The 17041-nt window shown below is 45.7% G+C and overlaps 1 protein-coding gene across 2 annotated transcripts in view; it reads left to right on the top strand.

Moving 5' to 3' along the window:
- The window catches only part of GRAP2 (GRB2 related adaptor protein 2), a 65883-nt gene that overhangs the window by 32199 nt on the left and 16643 nt on the right, over nucleotides 1-17041 (top strand). The window contains exon 2 of one of the 2 annotated variants that reach the window (XM_027540725.1): nucleotides 14262-14353. In XM_027540725.1, coding sequence (XP_027396526.1) covers nucleotides 14276-14353 — 78 coding nt within the window. In that variant the 5' untranslated portion in view covers nucleotides 14262-14275. Of the gene's footprint in view, nucleotides 1-14029; nucleotides 14354-17041 lie in introns of those variants that run through there. The other variant, XM_027540724.1, reaches the window with a different exon arrangement.

Here is a 17041-nt window from a genome sequence, read left to right as displayed (position 1 = left end):
GGCACGTGCAGTCCCCCCCTGGGACTGGGAGCTTGGTTAGACGGGCACCAGGTGAATTTCTTCAATCCCCACTGAAGATTTGGGGGTCCTTGTTCAGTAGACAACCTGCGCAGCTGTACATGCATGGCAGCCTGAGTTAGATGGCAGGAGGAGGACCAGTACAGAGGAAGGATGTGGATGGGCTGCTTAGAGAGCAATGAAGAGCCATTCACTAAGGCACATTTGCAAAGGGTAGGTGGTGCTCTGAAGTCAGTTTAGAGAGACAGGTTGGAAAGAGATTGCTGAAGGCCTGAAATGACAACAAGAGAGTCATTATTTTAAGGTGTTTTTTTTTTAATATGGACCATTTTTTAAGTCTTTGGTGAATTTGCCAATGATATTGCTTCTGTTTGATGTTTTGGTTTTTTGGCTGCAAGTCATGTAGGATCTTAGCTTGCCAACTAGGGACTGAACCCACATGTCCTGCCTTGGAAAGTGAAATCTTAACCACTAGACCGCCAGGGAAGTCCCAAGAGAGACTTGAGTGGATCTGGGAGGTAGCTTGAAACAATTTGTTATGTATCTGAAATTCACATTAAACTGGCTGTTTTGTACTTCCTCATTCGTGCTCCCCTTGAGCCACATGTCTCAATAATTGAGGAAAATGCAAGTAGTCAAAATAGCTAACAACGCCTATGTGCCAGGCCCCATGCTGGGTGGGTTGGAGGATATATCACTTGTTTTTCCGCAGCACACTGTGAGGCAGGCACTAGTCTTGTTCCTGACTTTTTTTTTAAATTTTGTTTACCTACCTATGACATTGACGAATTCTGAATAGAAAAATGACCCTCAGAAACTGTGTGTGTCAGGACTCTTCAACTCACAGGGGTCTTTGCTCCGTCAAGCAGACAGCGTAGGGTGGAAGGAGGATGGGAGTGCATCAGCTAACGTGACAGCAGCTGATCTAAAAGACACGAGAAAGTGAAACAACAGACTGGAAAAGAGGACAAGGAGCGGGGAACAGAAAACACATAAGAGGGAAAGTGAGTGAGAAGCCGAATTTCTTCCACTTTGTATTTCCCCAAGCATCCCTCAAGGAAGAGTTGACCTGTTCTGGTTTATTTTCTTCTCCTGAGGTTTGGAAAGGGCCACGGGCATGGCACAGTTTGCTTTCACAGCAAGGCATCTGGTTGCATTTTTCATGATACCCTAGAGAACAAGATAAGAAAGACAGGTAGAGAGATAACTACTGAAGCTGGCAGGTTTGCAGTTGATACACAAAAAATAGTGATGAATACGTGAATGGCAACCTGGAGGGAGTTTTTAGGGAAGGAAACAAGAGTTCAGAGATAACCAATTTGCTTATGACCACACAATTATTAAATGAAGGAGCCAGGATTCAAACCTAACTCTGCCTGCCTGCAAAGCCCGTGTTCCGTTTATTGTGGAATAAAGACCAAAAAGCCATCAAATTTGCTTATGGAAAGACAGTTGGAAGAGATAAGCAAGAGGAGGGATACAGATCCACACCTAGGCAAATTGCGATGAACTAAAGACCTGCCAACAGGGAACAAAAACAAGAGGAAAGTCAGAGAGACTAAAGTTGAACCTCACATTTTCTTTCCCAAAAACATCCCCTGAAGAAGTGGACAAGCCTGGCTTGACCCTCCTTCACATTAAGAAACACCTAGACTTTTGTTGTAGTTGCTATATCCCTCAGAGCCAACAGTGTGACACCACTATAAAAATCTTGTTGCTGTTCAGTCGCTAAGTCGTGTCCAACTCTCTGCAAGCCCATGGACTGCAGCACACCAGACTCCTCTGTCCTCCACTATTTCCCAGATTTGCTCAGATTCATGTCCATTGAGCCAGTGATGCTATCTAACCATCTCATCCTCTGCCTCCCCCCTTCTCCTTTTGTCTTCAAACTTTCCCCCATGAGGGTCTTTTCCAGTGAGTCAGCTCTTTGCATCAGGTGGCCAAAGTAGTGGAGCCTTAGCTTCAGCATCAGTCCTTCCAATGAATATTCAGGGTTGATTTCCTTTAGGATTGACTGGTTTGATCTCCTGGCTTTCCAAGGAACTCTCAAGAGTCTTCACCAGCACCACAGCTTGAAAGCATCAGTTCTTCGGCACTCAGCTTTCTTATGGTCCAACTATCACATAACTACCAGAAAAACTGTGGCTTTGACTACACGGACCTTCTGTATAGATCTAACAATTAAATAGTCCTTTACTACTCAGCCCAGCCGAAACCACATCTTGAATCCTGAATCCAATTCTAGATAACACATTTTGAGAAGAATATTGGAAAACTGCAGTGTGACCCGGAGAACAAGGAGTTAGTGTGGTGGAGGACCTGGAATGGTGGTGGGGGAGGCTGATATTTAAGCTTAGACACAAGAATTTGGGGCTTATAAGCATCATCTTCTTGTATTTTCTTTTCTTCTTAGGGAAAAATTCAGACTGAAAATTATCATCAGACATTTTGGTTTCATGTAACCAGTTCACCAAGCTGTTAGTCTGTTCCTTTCAAGTCCACCTGCCCCACCCCCGCCACGTCCATTCTCTATCATCTTAAAAATTGGGAAAAGACCAACTTTCTGAATCACTTTCAGCTTTGAGAATCCAAGATTTAGGGCCTGCTTGAATAAAACTGGAAATTAAAAAAGAAAGAGAAGGACTTTAAACAAGGCCCATACAGGTGTTCCTCTGTTCAAACAAACTCAAATTAAGACCTACATATCCAAAAAACAAGAATATTCCAGTTATTCATTTGATGGAAGCAATTCACAATATCCTCCCTTCTGTTGGCAGCTTTTTAGTACCTTTATGGGGTGACTTGATCAATAAAAATGTAATTACCTCCAATTTCTCAGGGATAGGCATGAAATGAAGGAAGGCAAGCTGTCATAAGGGTTCATGTCCGCTTTTGCAAGCTTTTGTGACCAGTGAACTAAAACAATGACCCGCATTCCAATAATAAATGGGGGCTGGGGAATATAAGTAAAAGTGACAAGAAGATTGAAGTAGCTGTGGTCACGCAGTCATCCACTCTACCCTGTGTGCTCTGGTGAAGTTAAGGTGGCCCCGAGCACAGGTGGTGCGGGAAGGGAGGGGGAGGCCGAGAGTATTTGTGGTGTTTGTGAATGGTGTTACAGCCCTGGTGACAGCAGAGTAAGAAGATGAAGGCTTTCAAATATGTGATAAATGAGCCAAAGCTTTCAGAGCCCAAATCAATAAAAACAAATGCGAAGTGAACAGAAGGGGGAAAGGGAAAGAGAACATGAAGGCTCCATAAAATCCTGGTCATAAATTCCAGAGGAACTCATGATGTGAATAGAAAATAGGAAGTGAAAAAATGAAGCCTGGGGATGTGTAAAATGTCTGTTGGGCTGTCTCTTTCTTGTCTTCCACTCACATATACCACCATCCCCCCCGGCCCTCTGAACAGGGCTCCTTAAGTAATTTCTGATTCTGTGTGGGCATTTTTAATGCTTCACTCCTGGTTGGGTTTCGCCAGCAGGATTCGTGGTGTTTCTGCAGACAATTGTTATTGCTTTAGGAAACAATCAGGATAAAATGAGGAAGTGGCAATGATAGATTCGTCTTGCAGCAGAGTCAGGCTGGAGGTAACACCTCAGCGGGGTGGGCTCTTTCTGTTTCATTTTTGTGGCTATTGTTTTGGATTGATGTTTTCATGGGGCTATTTAAATACAAACAGTGTAGAAGATTTTTAAACAGGGACATTTTAGATATACTTTTTCTAACTAGATTCATGGTAAGTTTCGCTGATGTTTTGAAGACACAGAAAAAGAGAAAAAACGCAGAGCAGGGACTTCCCTTGGTGGTCCAGTGGTTAAGACTTTGCCTTCCAGGGCAGGGGGTGCTGGTTCAATCCCTAAGATGGCACATACCTCAGGCCAAAACCCCAAAACACAAGACAGAAGCAATATTGTAACAAGTTCAGTAAAGACTTTGCAAATGATCCACATTAAAAAAAAAAGTAGAACACGTTGTAGGAAAAGGTGATGGTGGGAAAGGTTAGAAAAATATGGCATCACAAGAGAGAAACAGGGAGGGAGAGAGAGAAAGAGAGGGAGAACGGAAAGGAAAGAAGAGGACAGCTCCTTGTAAGTTTATTAACTGAGATTGTTTCCACGTCTGCAATTGCCAGAAAGCACAATTGCTTGGTGTTAGGTTAGCCAGGTTTATTAGAGTCTTTGCTCTTTGACCAAAGAGCAATGGGCTTGAATTTTGAGGGTATGTGAGAATTGTTCCCATCAATTTCTTGGCTGAAGGACAGCAACCCAGGAAGGTTCGGGGGCCCTAAGCTAGTTAGCAATTATCCTGAACTGACTTGCATATTTCGCTAGGACAGAGAAGAAAGAGCACAGCCTTAGGAGCCAGCAGACATGTACCCTAATCTCATTCATAACGTTTCTCATTCATAACGTGTGAATGAGGGCATTCCCTGGTGGTCCAACTGTTAAGCCTCTGTGCTTCCAACGCAGGCGACACGGGTTTGATCCCTGGTCGGGAGACTAACGTCTTACATGCTCTATGGCACAACAAAAAATATATAGAAAATGTGAATAATAATAATGATTATGATTATGCATTTTGCAAACAGTGGCCCTTTGTGAAGCCCTTGGCACGTAATGGATCATACCGATGAATGAAACTTAGTCTTCTCTGGTTCTTGTTTCTAGGCATTGGTGAGGCATGTTCCCTGAGGTCTTCCTACAGGGAAGAGCTGGGACTTCCTGTTTCAAGATAGCAACACAGTGACCGAGCTCTGCGCCCACGGATAAGGTTCAGAAGCCAAATCAGTTTTGTGTTTCTCAAACTTCCATTTCCCCACTTCCCTTTGGTCAATGCTATCTTTTCTCGTTACTTACTAGATTGTCTTGATTACAATGCACTTGATACATTGCAGTCTGGGGTTCTCAGTAAGCAGGGAGAAGCTAACACTTGCCCAGAGGAAGATGGGGGCAGAGATGGGGGCCTTGAAAAGCTGCAAAGGAGTTTATGCTTGTGTTACGAGTTTTGACATTTTTGAAGTTAAAAAAATTTTTTTTTCTCTACAAAACAGAATGGTAGATAGCTAAGAGGCAAAAAGTGCTTTGGAGAAAGATCCACCAAACTGTCGGTTCCCAAGAATGAGCCATACTTCCTGTATTATCTTCCCGAAACACTGTGCTGCGAGGTGAGAAATCTCTCAAGCCCTGATGAAGAAACTGTAGCACAGAGAACTTGTTTTCCCCTGCTACCAAGTCAGCAACAGACTTGAGCTTTGAAACCAGGTCACCGTGGCTGGCAGCCTCACCTGGCAGAGTGACAAGACAGGAAAAAAAGAATTTGCTTAAAGTTTGAGAGAACACACACACTACGTTTAAAGAAAGAGATCTTTTTCTTACAAAAAGCTTGAAAATGAATGAGATCTTATACGGTACACTTTGAGTTTAACGAGAAAGTTGTGTTTTATAAGCCGCACTGGTGTTGATGAAAGAAAAGTAAGGTAATAAATATTCGGAAGAAAGAAGAGCAAGTGACCCTTCTTCTGTTGTTGTTCAGTCACTCAGTTGTATCTGACTCTTTGCAACCCCATGGACTGCAGCATGCCAGGCTTGCCTGTCCTTCACTATCTCCCGGAATTTGCTCAAACTCATGTCCATTGAGTCAATGATGCCTTCCAACCATCTCATCCTCTGCCACCCTCTTCTCCTCCTGCCCTCAATCTTTCCCAGCATCAGGGTCTTTTCTAATAAGTCGGCTCTTCGCATCAGGTGGCCAAAGTAGTGAAGCTTCAGCTTCAGCATCAGTCCTTGCAATGAATACTCAGGGTTGATTTCCTTTAGGATTGACTGGTTTGAGCTCCTTGCCATTCAAGGGACTCTCAAGAGTCTTCTCCAGCACCACAATCCAAAAGCATCAATTCTTCGGCACTCAGCCTTCTTTATGGTTGAACTCTCACATCCTTATACGACTGATGACCCTTCTCCTGGGCATCACTCAATTTACAAGGCAGGGGAGGGGAGGGACCTGCACAGGGACTGTCTCCTGACTTGTCTCTTCCCTCTTTACCTTCCTCCCCTTGCCATCCTCTGCCCAAAACAAAAAACCTTAAGGAGGAAAAGAAGAGCTAATAGAGGAAAGCATCCTTGAGACCAATGAAATCTCCATAATCCACAGTGACAGACAGGGACCAGCCGAAGAGCAATTTGATTAAATAAGGATATCAGGAGCTTAGAGGGACTCTCTAGTTTGTGTCACGTTTGTCTGTTAGTCTTTGAAATATATTTCTTTAGCTTCCAAACCTATAAACCAAGTGCCTTCTAGCTGGGGAGATGATTCCCATTTGGAAAATAGGAAAAAAAAAAAAAAATCTCAGGGCAAAGCCAAGGGGTCCAGGTGGGGCTGGGGATCCCAGGCTGGACTGGAACTAAGAGGCTGGCAGAGGGTCTGCAGGAGGCCCTGATGGAGAGAGATGTTAGAAGTTTGGGCTGGGTGCCACCAGCCTTGCAGTGGATGGTTATGGGCTGAGCTTGAGTCCATCCCGGGCAGCACACCTTCCCTGCCCACGTTCCTATCCCACTGCCTGCTGCCCATTACCTGACATCAGGGACCGCTCTGTTGCTGCTTTCCTCAGGGAAGCATTTAGAGGATGCATTGTTCTGTGTGGGACACACCTGTGCAGGGAGATGGCGTGTCCCCTGAGGCTTCCGTTCATAAGCCACTTCCTAGTGGCTCCAGGACTGGCATCAGCAGGTCAGCCGTCAAGGAATCACCATCTTCGGACAAGCTTCAAAGGCCCCCTCTGGTTGCATGTCTTTACCCAGGGCGGACATGCCAGGGGATTTATCCTTTCCTGGGGCTTGTTGTTGTCACTGTTGTTTAGTTGCCAAGTTGTGTCCAACTCTTTTGTGACCCCATAGACTGTAGCTCACCAGGCTCCTCTGACCATGAGATTTCCCAGGCAAGAATACTGGGGTGTGTTGCCTTTTCCTTCTCCAAGGGCTCTTCCTGACCCAGGGATCAAACTCACGTCTCCTGCATTGGCAGGTGGGTTCTTTAACACTGAGCCACCAGGGAAGTCCTTCCTGGAACTTAGGAGGAGGAAATATTGAGTCACCTGGGGACGAGAGGAAAATAAGAATGTCCCTGTGGACAAAATCATTTTAAATGGAGGCTTTTAGAGAGCACTAAAATCTTAGCCAGCTAGCCAGAAATGGTTTGGTGGGGTACATTTTGCTTGTCTTGGGTCACTCTGGTTGTGATAATAATCAGAAATGTTTATATCCCATGGAGAGAGTACCTATGGAAACAGGCCAGATCCTCCTGAGAAGGCCTCAGAGATGCTAAACCCAAAAAGGAATGGTCCTGCGTTTCTGACTCGGGAGATCCAGAGAAGCACAGGAGCTGTTGGTTGTAAATTGCTTAAAGCAGAAGCCCCTGGTGGCTGCTCCCAAGTTCATGGCTATCTGCCGTAGATGGTAGCAGCCAAGATTCCAATTCCCACCTCACCCTCCACACGTGACTTCAGATCCAAATCTCAAGAGAAAGGAGAAAAGGGATCTTATGAAAATAGGATTGGAGGCACTTTATTATAAGAGTTCCAGAGGACGAGTTAGGAGTAATTCAAGAGCAGGCGCAGAAAAGAAATCTGTAAGCCTTGTAAGACATTCAGCAAGAAGGTTATTTCCAGCATGGCTGGCTGATTAAGAGGCACCCTGTGAGCAAGAATTCTGCTGGTTTAGAACAGAGGCAAAATGTTGTCATTTGAGAACCCAAAGTGAGGAAAGACCAGCCTTGATCTCTTGGTCATGCTCAGCCTTTTTCTTTGTTTTCACTTTCTTTTCCAAAACAGATCGATTTGGGTCTCTGAAAGAATAGATAAGCCAAGGTTAACAGGTGAGTGATAGGTAGCCGTCCACCCTGTGTGTGTGCACGCTAGTCACTCAGTCGTCCCACTCTGCAACCCCGTGCACTGTGGCCCACCAGGCTCCTCTGTCCATGGAATTCTCCAGGCAAGAATACAGGAGTGGGTCGCCATTCTCTTCTCCAGGGAATCTTCCCGACCCAGAGATTGAGCCCAGGTCTCCTGCATTGCAGGCAGATTCTTTTACCATCTGAGCCACCAGAGAAGCCCCGTTGTCCACCCTATGAGTATGAATTTTCAAGAAGGGCCCTCTATGACCTTTCTCGGTTTGCTGCTCTGTCCAATGCCCTGTAAGAGGTGATAAACAAAGGCAGAAGGGCTCTAGGCACAGCTGGAAGGTTAAGATAAAAGAAAACACACAGTTGAGGTTTCAACACACATCAACCTAGACCCACAGACAGGAGTGAGGGGCTGGTCAGTTGGAGATGAAAGGGGACCTGCTTCCCAGGGAGCTCAAGGAGAACTGAAGCATCAGAAAATGTGTAGGAGCAGATGTCTTCCGATTCTTTTCCATTGAAGCAATTCTGTATTTTATGGGTTTGAGAGTCTTTGAAATGTTAAAGTTTATGCCTTAAAATGCACCAGAGACAAATAAGACAGTCGCCAACCTGTCTGGAGAAGGATTGTGAGGGACTCAAGATGCATAGAAAGTTACAAGATGAAATCCATGGTTTGGGGCGCACCATTGCCCTCTATTGGATTAAATAAATCAAACCTTTAATGTGGGTGCATGTTTCATTATCTCTGGCTGAGTCTGCCAAGAAGTCAGGGCACCTTTGAATGGGAAATTAATCGATCCTTGTAAATGGGTCCTTCCATCGGCTGCCCCTCTTCTGAGGAAATCAATTACAGTTGTAATTCTGATGGCAGGTCGTTCATCATGTTGCCAGTCTCTCAGCAAGCATTTGCTAGGTGCCACTAAGCACTGGCGAGGTAGCACAAGGCATGTAAGGAGAAATAACAGCAACTGCTGGTACTGTTCATCAGATGCCTACTGTGTGCCAGAGTCTTTATACACATTTACACACAAGACCCCCATGAAGTAAGGGTGGCTGCTACCGGGTTAGGATGGCAGGAGGAGAAGGGGATGACAGAGGATGACATGGTTGGATGGCATCACCAACTTGATGAACATGAGTTTGAGCAAGCTCTGGAAGTTGGTGAAAGACAGGGAAGCCAGGCGTGCTGCAGACTATGGGGTCTTAAAGAGTCAGACATGACTGAGAGACCGAACTGAACTGAATCAGGTTGAGGATGAAGAAGCAGGATGCTTGGGAAGTAAATGGCATGTCTGAGGTTCAAATACAGGTTCATCTACTCATGAGACCCCAGGAAGTTTACAGACTACCAGGGGAGATAGGATATAGCTAAAAACATCTACATGGGACTTCCCTATCCAGTGGTTAAAACTCCTCTCTTCCACTGCAGGGGACACAGGTTTGATCCCTGGTCCGGAAACTAAGATCACACATGCCTCAGGGCATGGCTGAAAGTATATAAATAATAAAATAAAAATAGCCTATTCCCAAACTCTCTAAAAAACAAAAAGAAAATTTTTAAAGACTATATGGGGTCTGTAAACTATGGCCAGTAGGTCAAATTTGACTCATGTATTTTTCCCACAAATGAGATGGTTTTCACTTTTTTGAACAGTGGGGCAAAATTATAATAATAATATCTTTTGGCATGTAAAAATTATATGAAATTCAAGTTTCAGTGAGCATAAATAAAACTTGTTGTTTTTCAGTCTCTAAGACGTGTCTGACTCTTTCCAACCCCATGGACGGCAGCACACCAGGTTTCCCTTAACCACCTCCTGGAGTTTGCTCAGACTCACATCCATTGAGTCGGTGACGGCATCCAGCTGTATTAGAACCCAGCTCCTCCTGCTGGTTTACTGTTCTCTCAGGCTGCCTGCCTGAAAAAGGACAGACGCCTGGTCGTGGCATAGTCTGTACAGCCCCCAGAGCTGAAAATCTCTTCTCTCTGGTCCTTTGCAAAAACGGTCTGGAGGATTACTAGTCTATACTCGGGCTTCCCCAGTGGCTCAACAGGTAAAGAATCCACCTGCAATGCAGGAGATGAGAGTTGATCCCTGGGTGGGGAAGATCCCCTAGAGGAGGGAATGTCAACCCACTCCAGTATTCTTGCCTGGGAAATCCCATGGACAGATGAGCCTGGTGGGCTACAGTCCATGGGGTTGCAAAGAGTTGGGCACAACTGAGCCCGCACACACACACACACACACACACACGTCTATACTCCAAGGTAAAATGTTATATATCAATATATATAGGTTTTTACAAAGCATTTGGGGGTTAAGAAAAGGGTAAACTAAATTTATTTAACCCACTATGTAAGGTGGGAGAAGATACACAGGTGCGATCTATTTTAAGACTCAGTGCACGAAAAAACCCAGCCTTTAAAACAGAGAAATTAAAAGGTAGCTATTTGCATAACAAATTTTCCCTTTCATTTAATACAGGGATTCACCATGGGGTTCCTTTGTAGAATGAGTCTCCATAATGCACGCTAATATGATTCCATTTACAAATACTCTCTTCATAATAACTCTTCAAGAACAGATCTGTTGTGTACAGTGAGGCTTAGCGAGCATCATTTTTTCCTGGCAGCATAAGGTTTCCCACATCTGAAAAGCCACTGACCTTGTCAATTTAGGCGGGGAGGTGGGGAAGTGCTTCCTTCCCACTGCCTCCAAGAAGGGCTTTGCCTGGCAGATTGAAAGGGTGAGGATTTCAAGCATGTGTGCCTGGGACATCCCATGGACAGAGGAGCCTGGCAGGATACAGTCCATGGGGTCACAAACAGACACGACTGAGCACGCACACAGGATTCCTTCTTTCCCTGGGGCCTGAGCCTGCATCTTCCACCAGCTCTGGGCTGTTATGCAAATACTCTTTTTCAGAGATACAGAAAACGAAAGCCTTGGCTGTTCATAGCCAAATTAGGAGGAGCTGAAATTGTTCAAGAAGTTGCTTCCCTGGTACCATTTTGATGGAAACTATGTATTTCTTCTGAACACATCCCCTGACTTTGGCTTTCAAATGCAGACTCTTTTAAAGAACTGTCTCCCAACTTTTGTTTTCATCCTCTGTGGTGACATATTTTAGAAGCAGATAAACATCCGTAGTATATAGCCTGACTGTTTTTCAGGGATTTTGGTGGTACAAGAAACTTAAATGGAAATACAAGGGCAGATAAAATCGTGCCGAGGGCATCCTGTTGGCATGCGGGGTGATCTATGTCTCAGGGCTGCTAATGGGCATTCCATGCCATTTGTCAAGTGGGAGAGGGAGAGAGATGCAGAGGGCTGGTGAGGAAACAGAGCCAGCACCTGGGGCAGGAGCCCTGTGCAATTCAGAGGCGGGATTCCTGGACAAATGCTACCATCCCCAGGCCTGGGATGAATAAGGGGAAGCGGCTGACAGCGGCTTGGCACCTGAATGCCGTCACTTCTTATTCACACTCTATGGCAGGTAGCAGTGCAGCCATTTCTAAGACTGATCACTGGAAGGGAAAGCACATTTAACCCGTCTGTGCGGCTCTCTGAAGAGGTGTCTGTCTTCATGTTCCCCTGAGGTCAGGAGCACTCTACTGCAAACAGCAGTGAGAAGGCTCCACCGCGTTCTTGAGTTCTTGAGGCTGCTGCCCTTTCTCTCTCTGCCCCACCCCCACCTTTTCTCTCGTGGAATTGTTGCTACCATGCTCTATCTCCATCATTTATTACTTTTCTCTTGCAGATGCAGTATGTAGCAGTGGTAGGTACAGACTATCAAACAAAATGGATAAATACTGAATAAACTGTGTTAGCTCTGTTTTTTTTTTTTTTCCCTGGGTGGTAATTTTTAACTTTTCAAAATTAAAACTAATGGATAGCAAGGAATAGGATATCAATTTCCACGCATTTTTATGATCAAACAGAAGACCAACCCCTGGGGCTGGCACATTTACCATTCTCTGCTATTAGGGAAGCAGAGAATGGTAAATTCAAGGGAAGAGCTTGCAAAGCCCTGTGATTTGAACGAAAACGGAGCAATCCCCCACCCCTTCCAGCCGGGGCATCTCTCTGCCACCAAGCAGCATCTGAACAGATTTCATTTCACAAATGGAAATGGGACACAAGCAAATTTTTTCAAAGTGATTTCATGAAGAGTGGGCCTGTTTAATTGGGTTTTCTGAGCCAGGATTAATATTACAAGCTGGGGAGCTCTGCAGTGTGCCTCTGTTGTTGGCTTTGCCACACCACCTGCCTCCTAGGGGAAGGCAGAGAAAAGTGCCACCATTCAGAAGCAATTTTCCTTCTGCTTCCAGTCTTCTCACTGAATGACTTAGAGCCAGCTTGGACCAAGTATCCAGGCCTGATCTGAGTTATATGTAAGGTAGGAAAGATCTTTCTAAGCTCAAGGTCATCTCTAGAGCATGCCTTAGGTTCTTTTTTTTATCTCTAATGTATGTGATTTTCTAATATGTCTAGCATTTGCCCTCCCCTTGTCTCCATTCTGCTTATTAAGGTAAATTTGCATAGAAATGGGATCTTGGTTTTCGGGACCATTCACCTGACACTTGATCTCCTGATGTGACCAGTGTCTGCTGCTGATACCATGAGGGTGACCCACAGGAACCCATCATCCTGCAAACCAGAGGCAAGGCCTTAATTAGGGAAAGCTTTGCATGTGAAAGTAATGGGGTGAATCCAATCAGCAAAAGCATTTAGCTTTCACCCAGGAGGACAGAGTACTCCTTCCTGTTGAGTGGGTCATCCCGGGTCACAAAAATTTTAATTTGCCTTAGATGGACAGATCTTGAAGAAAGTTCATAAAAAGTATATAGATTTTGAGTCTGGAAATAAGTTTTGGCTGGTGATAAAGCTCAGGCAGTGAGCTATGACATTTCACTTTGGCTCCTGAGATATTTTTTGCTTAATATGTCTTTGGGCTTTGTCATGCTCATCCCTACAAATGGCCTTTGGAAGACCAAGCAAATGTGGAGAATCAGAGGAGGCGCCCCTTGCTATCACTGCTGTAGCAGTCAGCTTTAATCCCCTGATCTATGCAAGTCAGCCCCTCCCACCCGCAACCACCTTCGTAATTTACCTAAATCTCCTCACTTGGGCAGAATTTCCCACTGAGAGGACACATGTGGTCCCAGTTTACTGGTCATAGAAAGTCAGTTAGGTTTGAGGGTTTCTGAGCTACAGGGTTTCATACTTAAGACAAATTTTGCAAAACATTAATGCCAAACAGCAGCGTTCAAGACGGTGTCCTGACGGTGAGCAGAGAACCAAAGAACTTGAGGGTCATGGAGAATAAGCATCAAATTTCAAAGAGAAAACTTTATAGGAGGTGGGGAAAATCAGAAGAAAATTATTGCGGCTTTTGGTTAGACTGTGTTTGCTGAGGATAAATTCATTCTACAAAATTATTCAAACTTGGTTTTGTCTTGGATAACATCTGGTGTCTATTATTTAATTTCATCTTACATCCTTCTCCACTGAACATTATGATCACCCTTTTACAAACAAGGAAACTGAGACTCTAGGAGGTTTACTTGCTCAAGCTCACACAGCTGTCCATCAACAAAACCAGGACTTTTCTCTCTTTCTATTACACCCCACTGTCTCCTAAAAAACCCAACTATATTTCATTCATAAGTTGACTTATTTATCTTTATACAGGTCTCACATATTATTAAGAGGGGCCAATATTTTCACTCAATTCAGAGGCATGAAAATGAAAATTTCCAAAACCATGTTGGCTTCCATAATAATAATAATAAAAGTTGGAATCTGAGTCTCCCAGGTCTAAAACGAGAATGCTTTCTACTCTCAAACCATGTAGAAGATGGCTAAGTTCCCCACTGACCAAAGCTAATTCTCTTAAATGATTCAGATGTAAAAGTGAAAATGGCATCTGTCTAATTAACACCGGCTGGTTAAATATAGCTGCCGAGGGACAGTGTTTACAGAACAGTCCTTCCAGCCCCTCAGGCCCCAAGGTAGCGATGATAGCGAGTCTTCTGTCCTTATCAACCGGAAACAGAGATGCCCCAGAAATGATCACAGGCCAGGACTGCAAATGGGGATGAAAGGAGAGGGGGAAGGCGGTCACTGGCCTTCATTTCCTGTTCCTGGCATCTGGAGATTCAGAGAACGATGTCGGAAAACGGATCCTAGGGGCTCAGGCAGCTCTTTCTGAAAACAAAAACCCTTCCTGTGTGCCTGCACCTCCCTCTCCAGCCTGGAGACATTGGATCCTCCACTACCAACCGCTAGGACTGCCCTTCTGGCAGAAAACACAATGACCACATTATTTCTCTTCCAGCTTCACGTTACAACATGGAAGCCATTGCCAAGTTTGATTTCATGGCCTCGGGAGAAGATGAACTGGGCTTCCACGCTGGCGATGTTCTGAAGGTAGGTGACATGGGGCCCAGGAGAGCCAGAGAGAGTTTAGGTTATTCTGGTCTAATCGCGAAGTTAATCTAACAGTTGAACTGCTTAAACTGTTTCTCAAGAAACACAAACAGTTCTTTCAAAATCCAAAATTCACCTCAACCAAAATGGTTTCTTCTGAGCACCCGTGCACTAACCACCAGGTGGGGTGAAGGAAATCTGATTGTATAAGCCACAATCCCTGTCCTGAGATGCTTGTGGTCTGGAGTGGGAAATACATCCGTGTGCAGGGCTTCTCATAGATGTTTTATCTAAGTGCTCAGGAGCACAGGTATGGGACAAGGATCCCACCTTGAAAGATGGGGTTGTAGGAAGGGGTGGCAACGTCAGTTGTCAGGGAAAGCAGTAAAGGTGAGTCAGGCTTTTGGTGAAAGTTCAGAGATGGTCAAGCTCAGGCAGAGTCTGGTCAGCATTAGGAGGCTCAGCACGGCTGGAACAGGAGGAAGGTGTGGGTGGGGACGCCTGGAAAGGCTGCTGGAGGAAACTCAGGTCAGTGAAGGCCAGTCACACCTGGCCACTCTGGGGTTTCTCAAAGCTTGTCTTCCACCCGCACTTGACTTGTAGTGGCGGTTTGCTGAGCTGAAGAGGCCTTGGACTTCATCCACATTCCATGCGCCACACTTGCATGGACTCTGCATCTCAGAGTGCCAAATAGCACAAGCCCTTAAAGAAGTGATGGGAGAGTCTGTGGCACCCATGCACCGTGGCCTCTGAGCACCTCGGATAGCCTGATCCCCAATCCTCAGCAGTCCATGTAGCCACTGTTGTCTCTCCATTAAGATAAAAGCTTACTATGGAAATAGCCTTGTCACACGTGAGCAGGGGAATCGGAAAGTGTCCGCAGGGCACAAACCAGGTGGAATTTGAACAATCCCCTTCCTGCCCTCTTCCCAGGTGGTGCTAGTGGTAAAGAACCTGCTTGCCAATGTAGGAGACGTAAGAGAGGCAGGTTCAATCCCTAGGTCAGGAAGATCCACTGGAGGAGGGCATGGCAACCCACTCCAGTATTCTTGCCTGGAGAATCCCATGGACAGAGGAGCCTGGCGGGCTGCAGTCAATGGGGTCGCAAAGAGTCAGACACGACTAAAGCGACTTAGCGTCCATGCATTCCCCACTCCGAGTGTTTATGTAACTGCCCTCAATGTGCAAGATCTGGCAATGTGGCTCCCAAGAGCACGCCTTCAATGCTGGAGCTTCTCAAGGTCAAAATACTGCTTGGGCTCCTGACCCAGGAAAAAGTGACCCTCACTTCTTCAGGACCTTACCAAGGTCACTGAGGGGTCTGGGACAAGGTGAGAAGTCCCTCCCTTCCCTGTTGGGTACTGTGACCATGCGGTTATCAACCACTCTGCAGTGTTCTCACCCAAAAGAGGCCCCTGGGAGGTGGGTGTGGGGGCAAGTCCCATCCTCACCTCCCATTTCAAACCAAATCATCTGACTTAAGTTTTCTCTATTCTCCAGAAAAGGAAAAACAAAAAGCAAAAATCTTTCCTCAACTCTGCTTCAGCTTCTAATTTCTTTCCTCTCCTTCATGGCCACACTGGGAAAAGTTCTCTGTGCTGGCTGTCTCCACTTCCTCACTTCCCATTCACTCCACTAGACCCTCTGGAATCTGACTCTTACTCCCAACACTTCGTTAAAGTCCACCAGTGACCTCCTGAGTGTAGAATGTTCTGCTAAACACCTATAGGACTTGAAACTGCTAACTGTCCCTCCTTGCATCTGAAAGGAGCCCTGTCCCACCCAGAAACACTGTACTCCACTCTGAATATTTCCCTTTTATCCTGTCTCCCAAGCAACCCACATCTTCACCGGAGAGGAGCCTGGTACCAGTTAAAAGGAAACCGGATGATCCATAAATGATCCCCATATTGTCAATATCACCCATTCTGCCCTTGACTGTTCAGACTATTGCCACATCCCCTTGACTGACCCCATTCTCTCCTCTCTCTTCCTCCTTTATTTTAAAAACTAGACCCAGAGGGATCTTTCTAGAAGATAAATTAGATCATATTACTTCCTTCCTCAGAAGTGTTCAGTGGTTCCCTGTGACCAGTGGATGGAAATCTAAGCCATCTGAGCTCAACCTACCACCCAACCTCATCATGCTCAAGTGCAAGAACATGTATACACACACACACACACACACCTTTGTGTATGAAATGGCCCAAGTCACACTGCAATGTGCACACTGTCCTTTTTCAGGCTCTCCCTGTACTCTGAATGTCCTTCTTCTGCACACATGCCTTTGACCACCTCTGCCGGGGAACCCTCATGAATCCTCCCCACCCCCCACTACCCCAGTAAACTCGTTATGCCCTCTTCAGCTCCTCCATGGCATTTCACACACTCTGCTCAAGGCATTCACACCCTATTTACAAGCAGGCGAGCTCCGCTCTCTGCACGGAAGCACCACCTCTGCTGCTCTCCCCCCATGCCATCCTGATTGTCTGGTCTCACAGTGGCTGCTTCACTCCCCAGAGCTCTGCGGGGGTGGAGGCTGGGCCTGCAGAAAGGTGAGGAAGAGTCAATGAACGAATGAATGAGTGGGTCATCCCACCGCTGGTCTGAGAGCAGAGTCTTGCCGGCTTCATCTTTGTGTCTTCCCAGCACCTGACACAAGTCACGGCCCTAGATGGGGGCTCAGTA

The sequence above is a fragment of the Bos indicus x Bos taurus genome, chromosome 5 (assembly GCF_003369695.1).
Source record: "Bos indicus x Bos taurus breed Angus x Brahman F1 hybrid chromosome 5, Bos_hybrid_MaternalHap_v2.0, whole genome shotgun sequence".
Taxonomy (NCBI): Eukaryota; Metazoa; Chordata; class Mammalia; order Artiodactyla; family Bovidae; genus Bos; species Bos indicus x Bos taurus.
Note: the sequence above shows the minus strand (reverse complement) of the source record. Positions and strands in the feature narration are given on the sequence as shown.